Consider the following 16,954-nt stretch of genomic DNA (forward strand, 5'->3'; position numbering starts at 1 on the left):
ACGCAGCCCACGTGGGCCCCAGGGCTTCCTCCTGTAGCAGGAAGTGTCCCGGCTGCCTGCTCTCAGCAAAGCCACTCAGGAGTCACACTCGGCCCCAACAAAGCCGCCTCACGAGGTCCCTAGGTCCCTCCTGCGTCGGGAGCAGTGTATCCGCTGACTGGTGACGCACCACTGGTGTTCATGGAAAGGCGCGGCACCTCGGCTTCACAGGGGTGCCCATGGAGCTCGGAATCAGCCAAGGCCTCAGGTACAAACCCATCGAGCCCAGTCCCTCTTCCACCTGATGCCACTACTGTCTCTCCCCATGGGGGCCGATCCCCAAGGCCCTCCCAAGCTTCCCCCAGGAACTCTCCACCTCAGAGTTTCCTAAGGGAGTGAACCTAAAATATCAGCTGTGTGACCTTCAGTGATTCCTTACACTACCTGCACCTCCTCAACGATGGGGCCCAGAAAAGAGCCCGGCACACAGCAGGCACTCTCAACACTTTTCTTGTATGTGGAAACGACACTTAACCTTAAAAGGGTTCTGTGAGGACTGAACAAGATGCTGTGTATAAGCTGCCTGGACCAGCGCAGGGCCTGATGTTACCTGAACAGAGGTCAGCTGAACCAGGGGTGTGCTCAGTCCATTAACCAAGATACTAGCGGGAAATCTACAATGAATATTCTATTCAGATTTCCTGCAGTCACTGTGGAATGTGTCCACAATTTAAATAATTCCCACAGAACCTAGCGACCATTCCAGAGCACCTAATAGGAAGCAAACGTTACATACAAGTAATCTATAGTCTGTAAAACAATGTAAGTCACATTAGCCACAAGTTTTCAGATGATGAAATTGAAACTCAGAGAGAGGAAGATTCTTATGTAAAGTCACAAGATGGGTCACAGACAAAGCTGGGGCAGGTGAGGCTCCAGGGCTGGCCCTTGCAACAGAGGTAGACTCAGGGGCAGGGCCTGTGCGTAGCTCTGGGTGCCCCACCTGAAAGCTCCCCGATAATAAACACAGGCTCCGGTGCACCAGAAGGGCTCTTTTATTATCGGTGAGACCACCAGCCAAAGGAGCGCTGCAGCTTCAGGCACCATCCAGGCTCCAGGATCCTCAGGAAGAGAGGGGCGCAGGCGGCTCCGGCCTTAGAAGAGTCCTTGGCTCACACAGCACCGTGCAAATACAGAGCTAAAAACTTCCTGAATGTCTCTGGCTGGAAACCAGTCGGCCCAACAGGTTCCTGAAAAGAACACAGCCCATTAGGATCTTGCTACTAGGTTTAATGGCAGCAATTAAAACAAAGGTCGGTTTTATGTAAATCCTAAGCGCCTGGATAATAACTGTTTCTTTCTCCTGCGATCAAGGAGTGCTGGGGAGCTGGTGCCAAGCGATGCCAGGCGGGGGCTGGGCTCGGGAGAAGGACATGAGGCATCTCTGCGCCTCCAGGCCAACTTATCTGCCGACCTTGCCCTGGTCCCTAGTGCCCCTCAACTCAACCACCACGAAAAAGTGTTTCATTTGCTCCTTTTAACTCCCAGGGACAAGAATCCCTCTCTCATCCCACACACACTTATCAGGCACCTTCTCTGTATGAGAGCTGTGCCCAGCGCTGGAAACCCAATAGTAATTTGAATCTGGCTCCCGCCCTCACGGAGCTTCCAACCAGGGGTGCAAATAGTGGTGACGAAGGGTGACAGGCCTCACCATGAAGCAGGAAAAAGATACTAAGAAAGCAGGAGAGAAAACAACTCACTGACTTCCATACAAGAAGAGAACATGTATGAATGAGCACTAAAGGGCACCTAGAAAGGGCTAAGAAGAAAAAGAGAGGGTGAGGCTGGTGGAGGTGGGCTGGTGAGAGGAAGAGATGGGTAAGGAGGAGCCACGTGACCACACCAGGACAGGCCTGGCACTAAGTCACGCTCATGGAAGGAAAAGGCTGAAAGAAAAGGACCTGAAGCCACGAAGGGGACAGAGAGAGAGGGCAACTAAGAGCAAAGATGCGCAGAAGACGGCTGATGTGGCCGCACAGGCGAGGGACAGAGAACAGGGCCTGGGGCCAGAGAGAAGGCTCACACCAGCAGGCATTTCAAGGGCATAGCAACATCAACTAACATACAGATGATGCTCAAAGACTCAACAACCCTACATTAAGCAAGTCTACTCAAGCCCTGCGTGAGACACAGCTGGTGAGCCACAGACCCAGCACTGCACCCGCGCTGCTCTCTCTCACCCCCCAATCCCGTTCTGTCTTTTACAGGCTTTATCACTGCCTGATACTATGAATCCGTTAAGATACTGTCACTGCCCAGCGCACAGAACACAGGCCTGGTCTCAGCCAGCTGAGCACTGGAGGTGCGGCAGTGAGGGATTCCCTATCCGTGGAGTGAAATGAATGAACGCGTCGTTCAGACTCGGCCTTCCAGGAGCTCAGGGCGCAGTTTAACGGAGGAGCAGAACAGTGAATAGACAACCGCAGGACAGCAGTGTGACTGCACCGTGATGGGGGCCCCCAGGCTATGGCGACCTACCCGAGAACTTAAGCAAGGCTGGGACTGGGATGCTGGTCTTTAGGCTACACCTGGAATGACAAGTAAGGACACCCAGATGCAAGAGAAATGGGGGAGGGCGAGTGAAGAGGGAATGGGGTGTAAGAAGGAAGGCACCTCCTCTATAAAAAGAGCAGCACTTACTAGGATCCTGAGCTGCTCAGGCAACTGGAGACAGAGCCAAGAGGAGAGGGGTGTGGTGGGGGCGCAGAGGGGAGCGTGAAGAGCTGGGCGGGGCCCAGAGTGGAAGGTGCTATTTTAGCTGGCGGGCTGGGCTGAAGCAGCCCTCCAGGCAGACAGAGGTCCTGAACATGAGGTTCCTGAAGCCGGTGCTCCACTCACAAGCACGCCCTCCATCCCAAGCCAGGCTCTCTCTGGGGAGGACGAGCCATGGGCCCGGTCCAGTCACCAAGCCAGAGATGGCTGGACTTACCACAACCACCTTCTTTTTGATCACTGGGAGACACCAGAAGTGCTGATAGAGGAGCTGATCGGAGTCCACCCAGACTAGATTCTTGATGCCCTCCTCGGAGGCCAGATCTGTGGTGTTCAGCTGCAGCACCAGGAACTGGAAGACACGCCCATCGGTGCCCACGCTCTGCACGACTACTGGCTGCTCCAAAACCTTAGGGTCGTTCTGAGAGGAAAAAAGGACAAGTAAATGCAATCAGAAATGGCGAGGTATAAGAACAGCACAAACCAGGCAATTTCTAGCTCTGGCCTTTTAAATAACCCCCTACCCCACTGAGTGGTTTTCCTACAATGAAAGATGAAAACAGAAGGTGGAGCTAAGGGCACTGTCCAGGGTAGGCCTTCTCACACATACCCAGCCTGGCTCTCCCTGGGCTCAGACCAATCGTGGCCCCAGCGTACCTGCTCTTCAACTTGAGCACACTAAAGTACTAATTCCTGCCACTGAGAGGCGACTGCCAGGCAAGCTGCTCAGTGAGGGAAGATGAGCTGGGAGGTTAACGACGGGAAACCCCCCCAAACCCATGGTGTAACCTGACGGTGACAATGACGCTTATCAAATGCTGACCTGGAGCGTCAGTGCATCTAATAGACACGATCTCATTCAGTTCTCACTCCATCTGACGGTTGAGGAGACAGACCAGCTGAGGTGGTGACTTGCTGAGGTCACAATGACATGTGACATCGGCACCCACAGGGGCTAGTGCTCAGTCACACACACCTTCTCTCTGCCTTACTTTATCCCTCAGGGCCGGGCTTCTTGGAACGTCCTGCAGGCATCTCACCTGGGCTTTGGGCTCTCGAAATGCAACTCAGTGCGTCAGATTCCTGAGTGTCCACTCCAGCTGTGTCAGCCCCAGGCTTTCGCCAGTCGACATGTCTGCTAATTATCTCTTTCAATCAGTGCCACTGGTAACAGTAACATACTAGCAACTATTTACTAAGGGCCTCTCATGTCCTGGGCATCATAGCCGTTTTACACAGTCACCTCTAATCTCATAAATCCAGTGGTATATACCCACTTAGGTCTCTTCCCCAGTGGCTCAGCAGTAAAGAATCCGCTGCTCTGCAGGAGCCACAGGAGACGTGTTGGATCCCTGGGTCGGGAAGATCCCCTGGAGGAGAGCACGGCAACCCACTCTAGTACTCTTGCCTGGAAAATTCCATGGACAGAGGAGCCTGGCAGGCTACAGTCCTTGGGGTCGCAAAGAGTCAGACACAACTAAAGCGACTTAGCATGGTACAACACGACATACACATTTAACAGATGAGGAAACAGATCCAGAGAGGCGGTGTAACTTGCTCCAGGTCATCCAGGACGAGACCCAGGCTGTTAAATCTCTTAAAATCTTACTGTCCTGGTTTACACCTAGTGTCCCATTGTATCTGACAGTAGCACCTGTCACTCTCAACAGTATTCCAGTTTCGATGACAAGTCATATGTTCACCCTACTGAGTCTGCAGGAATCCAGTCTGATGACTACTACCCGCTGGACAAAGATTCAATAGGCAGGCCCCGTGAAGCAAAGCATCCTTGACTCAAAGATGCTGCCTACTGCATTCACCGCTCTACGGCTGAATCTGACATTAGGAATAGCTAATGGCAGACCTCAGTGAGGGCCACACTGGGACTGTTGGCCTTAGAAATACCTGTTCTTAGCTGCATGAGAAATAAATAAAAAGAAAAGTACCTCTAAGTGTTAGCTGAGAATCCTGTATTGACTCTTATCTCCCTCTACAGATCAATAAAGCTGCAGGTAGTACATAAATTTCTCAGCAATTTTACCTTTTACACAGAGGCTCTTCCCATAATTGCTCAACTTCACATCCCCAGGAATAATTTGTACCTGGAGGGGCTGGGGGAGGCCTCCTCTCCTACCCAACTGGGTGGCAATTAGTGACAGCATTGCTACCGTGTTCTGCTGGCACAGGAGCGACAATGAGCCTGCAGGCCTGGGACCTGGCATGTGACTCTCTCTGCCTCCCTCTCCTGCCCCCCAGTCAGGAGGCAGCATGTCCCCTGAGGCTGGAGAGATCAGGGTTCCAATGCCTGCCTCCCTACTCTTTAGCTGTAGGGCCCTGGGCAAGTTACCTGACCTTCCAGAGCCTTCAAAAAATATGTCAGAGAATAGGAATTAAGATAACCTCCCAAGGACTGGAAAGACACAAAAACGTCACATAAAGATGCAACAGCTGCTAATCTCTAGCTGTGTTACCCTGGGGAAGTTACTGGGCCTCTCTGAACCTCAGTTTCTTCATCTGTAAAATGAAGCTACTAGTATCTGCCACAAGGGGGCTGCTGTAAGGATTAAATAATGCGGTAGTTCTCAAATTTTAGTGTTGTGGTTTTCAAACTTGTGCTTGTACCAGCATCACCTGGAGGGCTTGTTAAAACTGACTGCCAGGCTCCACTCCCAGAGCTTCTGATGCAGGATGTCAGGTGGTCTGAGAATTCACATTTCCCGCAAGTCCCTTGATGGTATTCATGCTGCTAACAATCCAGGGTTATATTTTGAGAACCACCGCTATACGGGAGCCCTAGTTAAATGTTTGGCATGTAGCAGATGCTCAATACAGACAAGGTCCATTCTACTCCCTGTCTCATCAGGCTAACCACACTGTACCAACCCCACCTAGTTCCTAGACCAACGAGGATGAGAAACAGAACGTTCGAGTTCACTGCTCCTCCAGGAGAGCGCTGGGTTCTAATCAAGACCTGGGAGCCTGACAGCAGCTCTCAAAAACATTCTTCCCCTCCCACCTTCCAACACACACACAAAACCAGGGTTCTGGCGTCCCAGACCTATGTGGGGACTTCGATACTGCTATTCCCTGCCTGGAGGCCTTTGCTCCCCGGCCAGGCTTTCCTCCAATCGTGGGACGGCATTGTGTAACAACCACTCAGCTTGCGTTCTGTAACATCTAGGTCCCTGAGACCTGCTCTTAGAATCAAGGGGTGACCATCCAGGTGCTATGTTGGGTCTTCAGAACCTGTCCTGAGAGGGCAGGCAGGCCTGGGCCATCCCCTGCCTTCCTGATAAAGCCCTGTGCTCGGGCTCCGTTAGTGCAGTTTAAGGCCGTGTGCTGGAGGACATATAACTGAAGCCTCCGGAGTTGAGACCATCTGGTCCCAATCCTCTCTCCACCACTTACTGTGTGTAATGCTCGACAAGCTGCTCATTAGCTTTCCTGGGACTCAGAAGTATAATCTGAAAAATGGGGATCACAATGAAACCTTGTGGGCCATCGTGATGAGGCATCTTATGTAAAGACAGACACACTGTAGGTCCCCAACAGACGGCAGGGTGAGTGGAAGTGCCTCTCCCTGAAACTCTTCGGTCAAGCCAAAGAATTCCCTCCACACTTCCTTTCCTTTGAGCAGGGTAAGGCAGGAAACCGACACAACGTAAGGCAGCTCGGTGGTCTTCCCCACATACATACCCCATACAGGAGCCGGGCCTGAGCCAGCGCGTTGCCGAAGGCAAACAGGATCATCTTGGCCCGCAGCTGATCTGGCTGAAAGCGGTGTGCTCGTAAGTTGGCTGACTCCAGCAAATACAAGGTGTGGGGACAGGGGTAAGGGTAGCCCTCTCGGAATCCTGCAAGACACGTCATCATGTGGAGGGACAGGTTAACTGGCCCACCCAAAGCCTCAGGAAAGTCAGCCCACCTTAGCTTAGTGCCAGACACTACATATTTTGGGTTTGTTTTTTCCTTTAAGATTTTGTTGTTGTTGTGGACTGTTTTTAAAGTCTTCATTGAATTTGTTACAACATTGCTTCTGTTTTAGGTTTTGGTTTTTTGGCTAGAAGGCATATGGGATCTTAGCTCTCTGACCAGGGAGAGAACCTGCCTCGGAAGGTGAGGTCCTAACCACTGGACTGCCAGGGAAGTCTCTAATCTGGCCTGCTTTTGAAAACAAAATTTTTACCAGAGCACAACCACACCCACTCATCTACATATCTATTAAATAGCCGTGACAGAGACTATATGTGGCCTACAAAATCTAAAATACCATTTGGTTCTTTATAGAAAATGTTCGCTTACCTGTTCCAGGTAATTCTTGCTGGCTAGCTCTAACCCCACCCCTTTCTCATTCAATCAAGCACACAGATGACAGTGATATTAGAAAGATAACCTGAAACCTATGTGATTACTTTTTTAAAAAGCAAATCACTTGCAAAATACTTCATTATTAGTAACAAACGGGGTCTCATAGAATCCAAGTTCAGCACTCGTCCATCTCAGCCACGATTCTGCCGGGTCACCGTTTCTTCCCTTGCATGGCCGTGGGCAAACTCTCGGAGGCTGGAGGCTTCTATAGTGAAGGACCGGGATTGGCAAAAGTGGACGAAATAGAGGAAGAAAGAGGCTGGGAAAGTGTGGGCTCTGAAAACCCCAGGGGAGGGCATCACTTAAGGGAGACCCGACTCTCCTGTCTGCCTCAGTTCCTCCGCACGTGTGAATACGCATCACTCAGCACTCACTCTGTACCAATCTCTAAGACAGGTACCAGGGACAGAGCCCACACGGTGCCTGTCACTGCCTTTGAGGAGCTCACCAAGTCTAGAGGGGAGACAGACGGGAAAACTGATCACATCCACGCAGAGGGACATGTCAAGACACGAGGGGAGCCAGGGGGCTGGGTGAGGACAGATCAAAGAGCCCTGACCAGACTGCGAGGTTGTAGAGCATTTCTGGGAAGAAGTGAGTCCGAAGGAAAACCATGACAGATGAGTAGTTATTTAGCTGAAGAGAAAGAGGGGTGAATGGTCAGAGCGCAGGCAGAGGGAAAAGAAAGTGCCAGAGCACGGTGGTGAGAAAAGGACAGTGAATACAGGGAGCCCATGGGGGGAGGAGACAAAGATGGGGCTGGGGAGGAGACAAAGATGGGGCTGGAGAGAGGGGCAGAGGGCTGATGTGAAGGCCCTTGTGTGATAAGCCAAGGAGTTCAAACTTTATCCAACAGGCAGTGGGGAGATGGGCATGAAGAGCGATGGGATTAAATCCGCATTCTAGAGAGTCGACTCTGGAACTGTGAACTAGAGAGACGAGAGAGGAAACAGCCCAGGTCACACTAGCCCATTAAGAGACTGGGGTAACGGGCTGGTGAGAGACACTGGGGACTGACTGAGGCATAGCTGGAAAGGAAGAGAGGCTGAGGAGGAAGACACTGCAGTTCATAATGACTGCGTGGACGGCAGGAGCTGCAGGCCCGTCCAGGCCAACTCCCTAGTTTCTGTCGTGTCTCAGTGGGGAAGTGGTGGTGCTTTGTTCAATGGAGGTGGGATGAATAGCCCGATTAAAGGACTATGAGCTTCCTCCATCCTAGTAGAAGGTTGGCCAGAGTTTACAGGGTGCACATAGAGGGGGTATCTTTCAAGAGAACTATAAATAAGGGAAACATTTGATGCCTGGTCAAAAGCCCCTCAAGCCACCCATTAAAACTGATGCAACAAAATGACTTCTTAGGAGTCAAAAGTAAAGTCACCCGCTGAATCAATCACAATCAGCAAAGTCTTCGTTTCCTTAGGGTTAACAACACCTATCTCACGGGGCTGCTACAGGGCTCTGAGGAGAAAATGCACATGAGATCCTAATACATAGAAAGTACTCAATGTTTCCTTTCTCTCGGAAAAAGCCTGTCCCTCATCTGCATGCTGCCTAAAAGTCAAAGGCATTTTGATACTTACCCGTGTCATCATTCACATCATAAATATGGCATTCCTGAAGGCTGATAGTGGGAGATATGGGAGAGAAAGTCTCGAGAACATGATTCTTGGTAGCTTCAACTTCCTCTCGGGAGGCAATGGGAGGCAGAGGATCCTTGGCATTCAGCTGGGCTCCACTGGAACCATGGACCTGAATCAGAGTAGACTCTAAATGGGGAGAAAAGCGGTTAGTCTAACCTGGTTTAAAGCCTTAGCTAGGCAAAGTCAAAAGCTTTCATCCTGCTATGCTCCTCAAGCCTTTTACAGCTTCACTATCTGATCTGCCTCATCACAGAAAACACAACTTTGGAGATTCATCCTTGTGCTTATCATATAAGCCTCCTTCTCTTCATGTCTGGGTGCCATCCTCTGCCTCTGCTACGCCTTGGAGTAGACAAGTAACATCAGATCCAAAGACTGAGTGGCCAGGCTGAAGTCACAGAAAAAGCACTTAACAGGACTGGAGTTCAATCTAGTGATCTTCATTCTATAGACTAGAAGGGGACATGAAGATAAGACGGTGCAGGAAGGACCTGAGCTCACCTCCCCTCACAAAAACACCGGAACAACTAACTGCAGAACAACTATCATCAAAAAGGATTGGAAGCTACCAAAGAAGACATTCTATTTACCAAGACAAAGACAAGATGGTAGGAGTGTTACATTTGTGACATAATCAAATCCCATACCCACCAAGTGAGTGAGACACAAACTGGAAAATAATTGTATCACAGAGGTTCTCAAGTTCTGAGCCCTACAAAAGGTTCCTCCGCCTGGGGGTCTGGCATCAGGAGGAGGAAGCCCCAGGGCATCTGGCTTTCAAGGCCAGCAGGGCTTGACTGCAGAATCTCAAGAGGGATGGAATAGAAACAAATGCCACTCCTGGAAGGTGGATGCAGGGTCTTCTAAGAGGACCAGGACCCATGGGAAAAAGCACTGAGTTCACAGGATCCTAGGCCAGACCTACTGCTGACCTTAGAGGGTCTCCTGGGGGGGAGGGGGTTGGGGGGCAGGGGCAGCTGTGGTCAGACTGGGGTCAAGGAAACCCATGGTGGAGAGGTATTGGGGAGTACTCATTTGGTGTGAGCTGTCCTGGAGGCTGCCATTTTGATGCCAAGTCCTGGCCCCACCCAACAGCCCATATGGGACCCTCCAGTCAAATAACCACAGAGCAGGAACACAGTCCCACTCATCAGCAGACAGGCTGCTTTAAGTCTCCCTGAGCCCACAGCCACCTCTAAACACACCCCTGGGCACAGCCCTGCCCACCAGAGGACAAGCCCCAGCTCTACCCACCAATGGGCAAGCGCCAGTCCTTCCCACCAGAAAGACTGCACAAGCCTGAAGCCAAGACCAGATACTATAAAACTCAGAGGAAAACATAGGTATTAGGTTGGTCAAAAGGTTTGTTCAGGTTTATTACAGAAAAATCTGAACAAACCTTTTGGCCAACCCAATAGGACACTCTGTCATGAAATGCAATAATACATTTTCCTATCCATTTCCTAATGAAAACAAACCAGAACCTATTCAAACTTAAAAGGTTTTGCACAGCAAAGGAAACCATTACAAAAAAAAAAAAGACAACCCACAAAATGGGAGAAAACATTTGCAAACAATGCAACTGACAAGGGATTAATCTCCAAAATATACAAATAGCTCATGCACCTCAATATTAAAAAAAAAAAAAAAAACCCAATCAAAAAGTGGGCAGAAGATCTAAATAAACGTTTCTCTGCAGAAGACATACAGATGGCCAGAAAGCACATGAAAAGATACTTAATATCAGAGAGCTCAGTAGGTAAAGAATCTGCCTGCAATGCAGGAGACCTGGGTTTGATTCCTGAGTCAGGAAGACCCCCTGGAGAAGAAAATGGCAACCCACTCCAATATTCTTGCCTGGAAAACCCCATGGACAGAGGAGCCTGGCAGAATACAGTCCATGGGGTCCCAAAAAAGTCAGACATGACTTACTGACCAAACAATCACTAATTATTAGAGAAATGCAAATCAAAACTACTATGAGGTTATCACCCCACACCAGTCAGAATGGCCATCATCAAAAAGCCTAAAAACAATAAATGCTGGAGAGTGTGTGGAGAAAAGGGAACCCGCCTACGTTGTTGATGGAAATGTAAATTGGTACAGCCTCTGTGAAGAATGGTATGCAGGTTCCTTAAAAAATTAAAAATAGAGCTACCATATGATCGAGCAATCCCACTCCTGGGCATATATCCAAAGAAAACCATACGTTGAAAAGACATATGCACCTGATGTTCACTGCAGCACTATTTACAATAGCCAAGATAAGGGAACAACCTAACTGTCCATCGACCCGGATTCTTTACCACTGAGCCACCAAGGAAGCCCTACAATGGAATGTTACTCGCCATAAAAAAGAATGAAATAATGCCGTTTGCAGCAACACGAATGGACCTAGAGATTATCATACTAGCTGACGTCAGACAGAGAAAGACAAGTATCATACGACATCACTTACATGTGGAATCTAAAAAATGAGCTCATTTACAAAATGGAAACAGACTCACAGAGTCAGAAACAAGCGAATGGTTACAGAAGGGGAATGGTGGGGGGAGAGAGAATTAGGCAGTTGGAATTAACATATACACACTGCTATATATGTAAAATAGATAGCAAGGACCCACTGTAAAAGCATATATGGGGAAAAAGTCTGAAAAGAAAATATGTATACATATAACTAAACCATTTTGTTATACACCTGAAACACAGTATTTTTAAATTAACTATACTTCAATAAATAAATTTAAAAAAAAGATTAGTTAAAAATAAAGCTTTTATCCTAAAAAATAGAAAAGAAAAAACCAGAGAACTTTGGTTAAGGTGTTACTCCTGGGTTTCTTGAGAGGGACTGACCAGCGAACTCTTTGACCTGTGTTCTTTCCAATGAACCGAGAGGCCTGGTGATCTCTGTGGGCTCAGAGGCTGCGGGTTCAGATCTTCCCAAGCACCTGCTCTGCACTGGGGACCAGTTTGAACTCCCTTGAACAGAGAGTCCCTCTCAAGGGCTGACGAGGGAGTAAGTGCTCCAACAGTGGGAGACAGCAGAGGTGGGGAAACCGACCTCCTCTGGGAGGCCTGGGAAGCTGCCTGAAACGCCTTCAAACTTGCTTCAGAAAGATGGATAAGAGCAGAGCTTCTCAACTTGGGTGCTGTCCACATTTCAGGTAGTTCTTTGGTGAGGGAGGCTGTGCAATGCACTGTAGGTATCTGTCAGCACCCTGGCCTCTGCCCACTAGATGCCAACAGAACGTTCACTGCCAGCCCCGGCTCTGCTTCAAGTCAGGACAAACAGAAATGTCTCCAAACAAAGCCAAATCTCCCCTAGAGGATTAAACCGCCCTTGGTTGAATACTACTGGGTCAGAGTTTGCCAGGCAAAGAAAAGGGAGGAAGGTGTTCCAGTGAAGGAGCCCTAATATGTTCCACGGTCCAGAAGCCTGCTGCTGCGTGGCAGAGCTCAGGGGAAGTCAGCACAGATAACTGGAACACGATACAGTAGGAAGGATGGAGAGAGAAGTACTGAGACTACAGGCTAAGCCGAAAGGCTGCTAAACCCAGGAAAAGGGTTCAACTGACCTCAGTCACTCGGAGTTAAAAAAATGAGCCAGTCAGAAAGCCTCACTTAAGTCAGATGAGCGTACTTGCCACAAGGAGACACAGGTGCACGAGGAAGCGAACGCCCATCTGCCTAAGCAGCAAGCCTGCCGCTGTGGACGTGAGCAGATCCCCGTCACAGAGGTGCCCACAGGAAGAGGAACGCCATCTAGAAAGCCTCCTGGACAATGGCCTGCTACGGACTCCCCACAGGGGCAAATTTTTCTCTGAAGGTCCTTGAGTTTTCAGAAATACAAATTAAATACTACAATCACAATGTGATGGGAATGGACCAACGCTGCTGATGCTGTATGTCTAAAAACTGGTCTGACCAACAGCACTGTCATTTAATTAACATGTGTCCTCCTTTACTGGCTGTGCAAAAGGGGATACTCCATCTGTGGATGGATAAACTCTGACCCACCTGGTAAAACACCTCATACCCACACTTCAGGAACAGTTTTCTCAAGTACTTCCTGTTTCTTCGCATATAATCTGCAAGGAAGATAAATGTGCCTGGACCTCTCGTAACCTTGGGTTTTAGATTCTCCCCACAGAATACTCTACTGTGGTTTCCAATTCAATTCCCTCCACATCCCTTCTCCAGTGACAGCTCCAAATGGGGCAGTTTAATTAGAGGTAATACTTGATAATGGGCCAACAAGCACTCCTCTATTAATGAGGTTCACTAATTTCCTTAGTGGTGCCATTACCTCTGCAAAGCTGACTCTTTGCCAGGAAGTCCATACTCACAGGGGCAAACTGGTGAAGCCTGACCAAGTTGATGTCCTAAAAACCTAAACTGTTCCACAGCTGGTTTCCCTGCTCCAGGGTTCCACCCAGGACAACCCCTGTGTTCGGAACATCCCTACCTAAAACATCTGGGATCTGGTATTGATTCGCCCATCCCTTTAGTCAGCGCTTGTTGTGTGGCACTGTTAGATACTGCGGACAAAGAAGACACAGTCTCTATCATCAGAAGTTCACAGTTTAGTGGGGCAGATAGAAAAGGTACTAGATAATCACCAAACATAATACAGTATAATGTGTGCTATGACAAAAGTAGGCCTATGGACAAAAGGAGCAGAGAGCTGATCTGTGGATCTGCATGAGATGTGGGCTTGAGCTAAATGATGCGGACAAGGAGAAATTAGTCAAATAAGGAAAACAGAAAAGAACATTCCCTGCAGAACATATAGCACGTGCATACGCAAAGCTTGATGCCCAAAAGCGGCAAGTGGCCAACAGGGGAATGGAGGTGGGGATGGCAGAGAGAGATAAGACTAGAAAGACCAGCTGGTGGCTAAAGCCCAGAAGACCTGGATACCACCATAAACTGTTCAGCTATTAGGAGACAATAAAAGATTTGACCCAGGGGAGGGACAGAGAGAACCTGCACTTTAGAAAGATCACTCTAGCAGCTCTGCAGAAAGTGGATCTAGAAAAGGAAAAAAGCATGAGAGTAAGAAGGCTCTTGCAGTAGAATATGAGCTTTGTGAGTGCAGACTGTGTTGTAACTTATGGTCAACATTTAGGCACTTGGAGGCACTCAACTGATATGGTGTGAATTAAGTCTTGGAAAGAAGTGAATAAAAGAAAGAAAGGCTGGGCAAAAACTAATGACACTGAGGATGTGTCTGAGCCACAAATTGGACCATGAAGGATGGCAGTGAGAGTAAGTATGGCAGCAAGGATGGGAATATAAGCTGGAGGTGGGGCTGAGAGTAGAAAGACAAGGGACAGACAGGGTCTTTCTGGTGTACAGGAGGACTAACCTCGTTTCCAGGTGGTGGATAACATGTTCTTTTGGGCACAGATCCGCCTGGCCAGAGAAGGATGCTTGAGAATCTGGGATTTACACAGCTGGATCAGGCTGTCCACAATGACTGGGCTTGGAGAAAAGAAGAGACATTTGGAGGTATAAAGCTGACTCCAAGATTCATCAGTAGGAAATCTTACTGACTTGGGGGAAACTTACCAGTAGGTCTCTCTCTTGGGGATGTCTTCAGTAGAGTGCCAGAGACGAGCATGAGAGATCACATTCAGAACGCGTTCATCTTGGTTCTCTATGTGGTTCCTCGGATTGTCAGCAAGGCTAAGCACTTTCTCAGGAAGGCCTTCTATTAACTTGGTCTTGGTAAGCCAGAGGGCCTGCTTTACACCTTTGGGGTCATCAATCATAAAAAACAAACACTAAAAAAAGATGATTCAGGAAAAGATGCTTATGCCTGCCCAGTAGCATTTTGGGGAAAGAGCAGCCTTGAGAGGGAGATGGGATTTGTTCTGACATCTGAGGGGACAGAACTAAAAATAAAGAGCAGAAGCCAGGAGAACCAGATTTCAACTCAGCTCCAGGAATGACCATCTGCTTAAAAACAGTTAACAGTTGATTGACGTAGAGTACTCGCCACAGGAAGAATTCAAACAGCTATTAAAATGGCTGAGATCATGAGACTGAACCTCGCAGGCAAGGGTCGTTTGTATTCTGTCTGTAGGTATAGAGGATTCAGACCCTAGCATACAAGCCTAGATCAATAGATGCCAACCCTCCAAAACCTAGATCCCTTCTATTAACCCATACCCTAGCCCCGAATGGAAAAGCTCATGTCTGCCAAATATACTTCATTCAATAGATATGGGCCAAGCATTAAGCACATGCTGCTTTATCAAGGGAAAGAAGCTTTCAGAAATAAAGGAAATATCTTCTGGATCATGAATAACTTGAGGAGCGCTGAGTTTGGGAGCACCAGATAATTTTTTGCATCTACCTCTGAGATTCTGTAACGAGCCATTTTATAAGCAGAATTTTGTATGAAGAGGCCATATGAACTGTACTGCTATATTTGTCAAAAGAATCCTCAAGATGTTTTTCAATTTATTATACTGGGTCCTCCGAGGCCTTCTGAACTTCTCTTTGGCCTCCATACAAGAAGGGTGGGCTTTACCTGGGTAGAGTACTATTTTGTCTTTTGGACACGGTGAACTACGTTAACTCAAAATGTTTCTCTATATCAGGGGCCAAATTTTTTCTTAAAGGGCCAGACAGTAAATATTTTCAGCTTCTGGATATAGTCTCTGTCATAACTACTCAGCTCTGCCACTCTAGCACAAAAGCAGCCATAGGTAACAAGTAAACAGGTGTGCTTGGTTTATAGAAAAAAGCAACAGGCCTGGTCAGCTGACCCCATCTCTGTACCATCTGTTGACTGCCGGCAAGCTGAGAGCCAATACTGGTGCTCCCCTATATAAGTACAACCTCAAAGAATAGATTTTTTGTACTCACCTCACTGTTTCTATGCTCATCTCCTCACCTATTTTTAATTTACTCTGGCTGTACTATAAAATTTCTATAAGATGCCCAAAATGCTTCTCAGGGAAAGGAGTAAGAACAAAGATTTGATCCAGAGTGCTTAGTCTTTAAAAACTAATTTAACCACCCTACTCTCAGCAGGATGGGGCTGCAGTGCCAGGCAAACTCCCTTGCTTCATTTTCCCCAAAACCTACTTCCCTAAAAGAGGAAGAGGCATAGACATAGGGGTCTAAATTCTGCACTGGGTCCACATATCAGTCCTCTAACTCTCAAAGTTAACACTGCGTTCTTTTTAATGACTGTGTCCATCAGTTGGCAGAGCTCTGGTGATTTCTGTGATTGGCAGGCTACTCATTCCAGTTGAAAAAATATCACCTGACTCAGGAACACATCTTCATTTGAAAAACTATGGGATTAAAGCAAACCCAGAACACTTTGAAGGAAAACACCCTCAATTTCTCTTGTGGTGACAAATGAAAGGCATTGAAGCTTTTTACTGTAAGGTTCATTATACATCAGAAACACAAATATTTAGAAATTTAACTTCCTGATTGTGTGGTACAGCAGAAAGAACCCTGGACTGGGGGTCCGGTAACCCAAGTTTTAGTCCCAACCCTGCAACTGTTCCTAGAACTTTAAAATGGATAAAATATTAAGAATTTATGATTCACTAGTATATGAATCAGAGAAGGCAATGGCAACCCACTCCAGTACTCTTGCCTGGAAAATCCCATGGATGGAGGAGCCTGGTGGGCTGCAGTCCATGGGGTCGCTAAGAGTCGGACATGACTGAGCAACTTCACTCTCACTTTTCACTTTCATGCATTGGAGAAGGAAATGGCAACCCACTCCAGTGTTCTTGCCTGGAGGATCCCAGGGATGGGGGAGCCTGGTGGGCTGCCATCTATGGGGTCGCACAGAGTTGGACACGACTGAAGCGACTTAGCAGCAGCAGCAGTATATGAATAATACCATCTACTCTGTGCCAGGAGCTTTATCTACAAGTTGGATGGGATTTCATGACATGGAGGATGAAACTCAAGAGAGATGAAAGGCTTTGTTTCAAGTCTCAAACCTCGTAAGCGATGGGACTGGGAGGGGAACCTTTACATTAAAGCCCAGGATCTCTCCATTACCCCAATCTGCTTCTCTAGCTCTATATCTTACAGAATTTTATTATAGACTTTACAGAACCTCTCTGCATACGGTGAAAGCATAGGGTATGTTTTCAGCCTAGTCAAACAAGTTATCTTTAACTTCTAAAATACATCTAATGCAATTCATCTAC

The 16,954-nt window shown here is 48.0% G+C and overlaps 1 protein-coding gene across 1 annotated transcript; it reads right to left on the reverse strand.

Annotated features, from left to right (window-relative positions):
• Positions 1-1,016: 1,016 nt before the first annotated feature.
• On the reverse strand, positions 1,017-3,717 carry MRPL37 (mitochondrial ribosomal protein L37). The gene is made up of 3 exons (XM_061411859.1): positions 3,578-3,717; positions 2,972-3,175; positions 1,017-1,229 (listed from the first exon to the last, which is right to left on the reverse strand). Exons 1-3 carry the CDS (start codon positions 3,611-3,613, stop codon positions 1,152-1,154), a joined length of 318 nt encoding a protein of 105 aa, XP_061267843.1. The 5' UTR covers positions 3,614-3,717; the 3' UTR covers positions 1,017-1,151.
• Positions 3,718-16,954: the final 13,237 nt, after the last annotated feature.

This window comes from Bos javanicus, chromosome 3 (genome assembly GCF_032452875.1).
Source record: "Bos javanicus breed banteng chromosome 3, ARS-OSU_banteng_1.0, whole genome shotgun sequence".
NCBI classification, from domain to species: Eukaryota; Metazoa; Chordata; class Mammalia; order Artiodactyla; family Bovidae; genus Bos; species Bos javanicus.

Bases quoted from the DNA above. Each gene is read 5' to 3' on its own strand.
- MRPL37 (XM_061411859.1), bottom strand. From the start codon at position 3,613: ATGAGATCGTGTCTATTAGATGCACTGACGCTCCAG. The intron at 3,176-3,577 runs GTCAGCATTTGA...TTTTCCTCTCAG, and splicing joins TAGATGCACTGACGCTCCAG to AACGACCCTAAGGTTTTGGA. The intron at 1,230-2,971 runs GTAAGTCCAGCC...TGTTCTTTTCAG, and splicing joins TCAAAAAGAAGGTGGTTGTG to GAACCTGTTGGGCCGACTGG.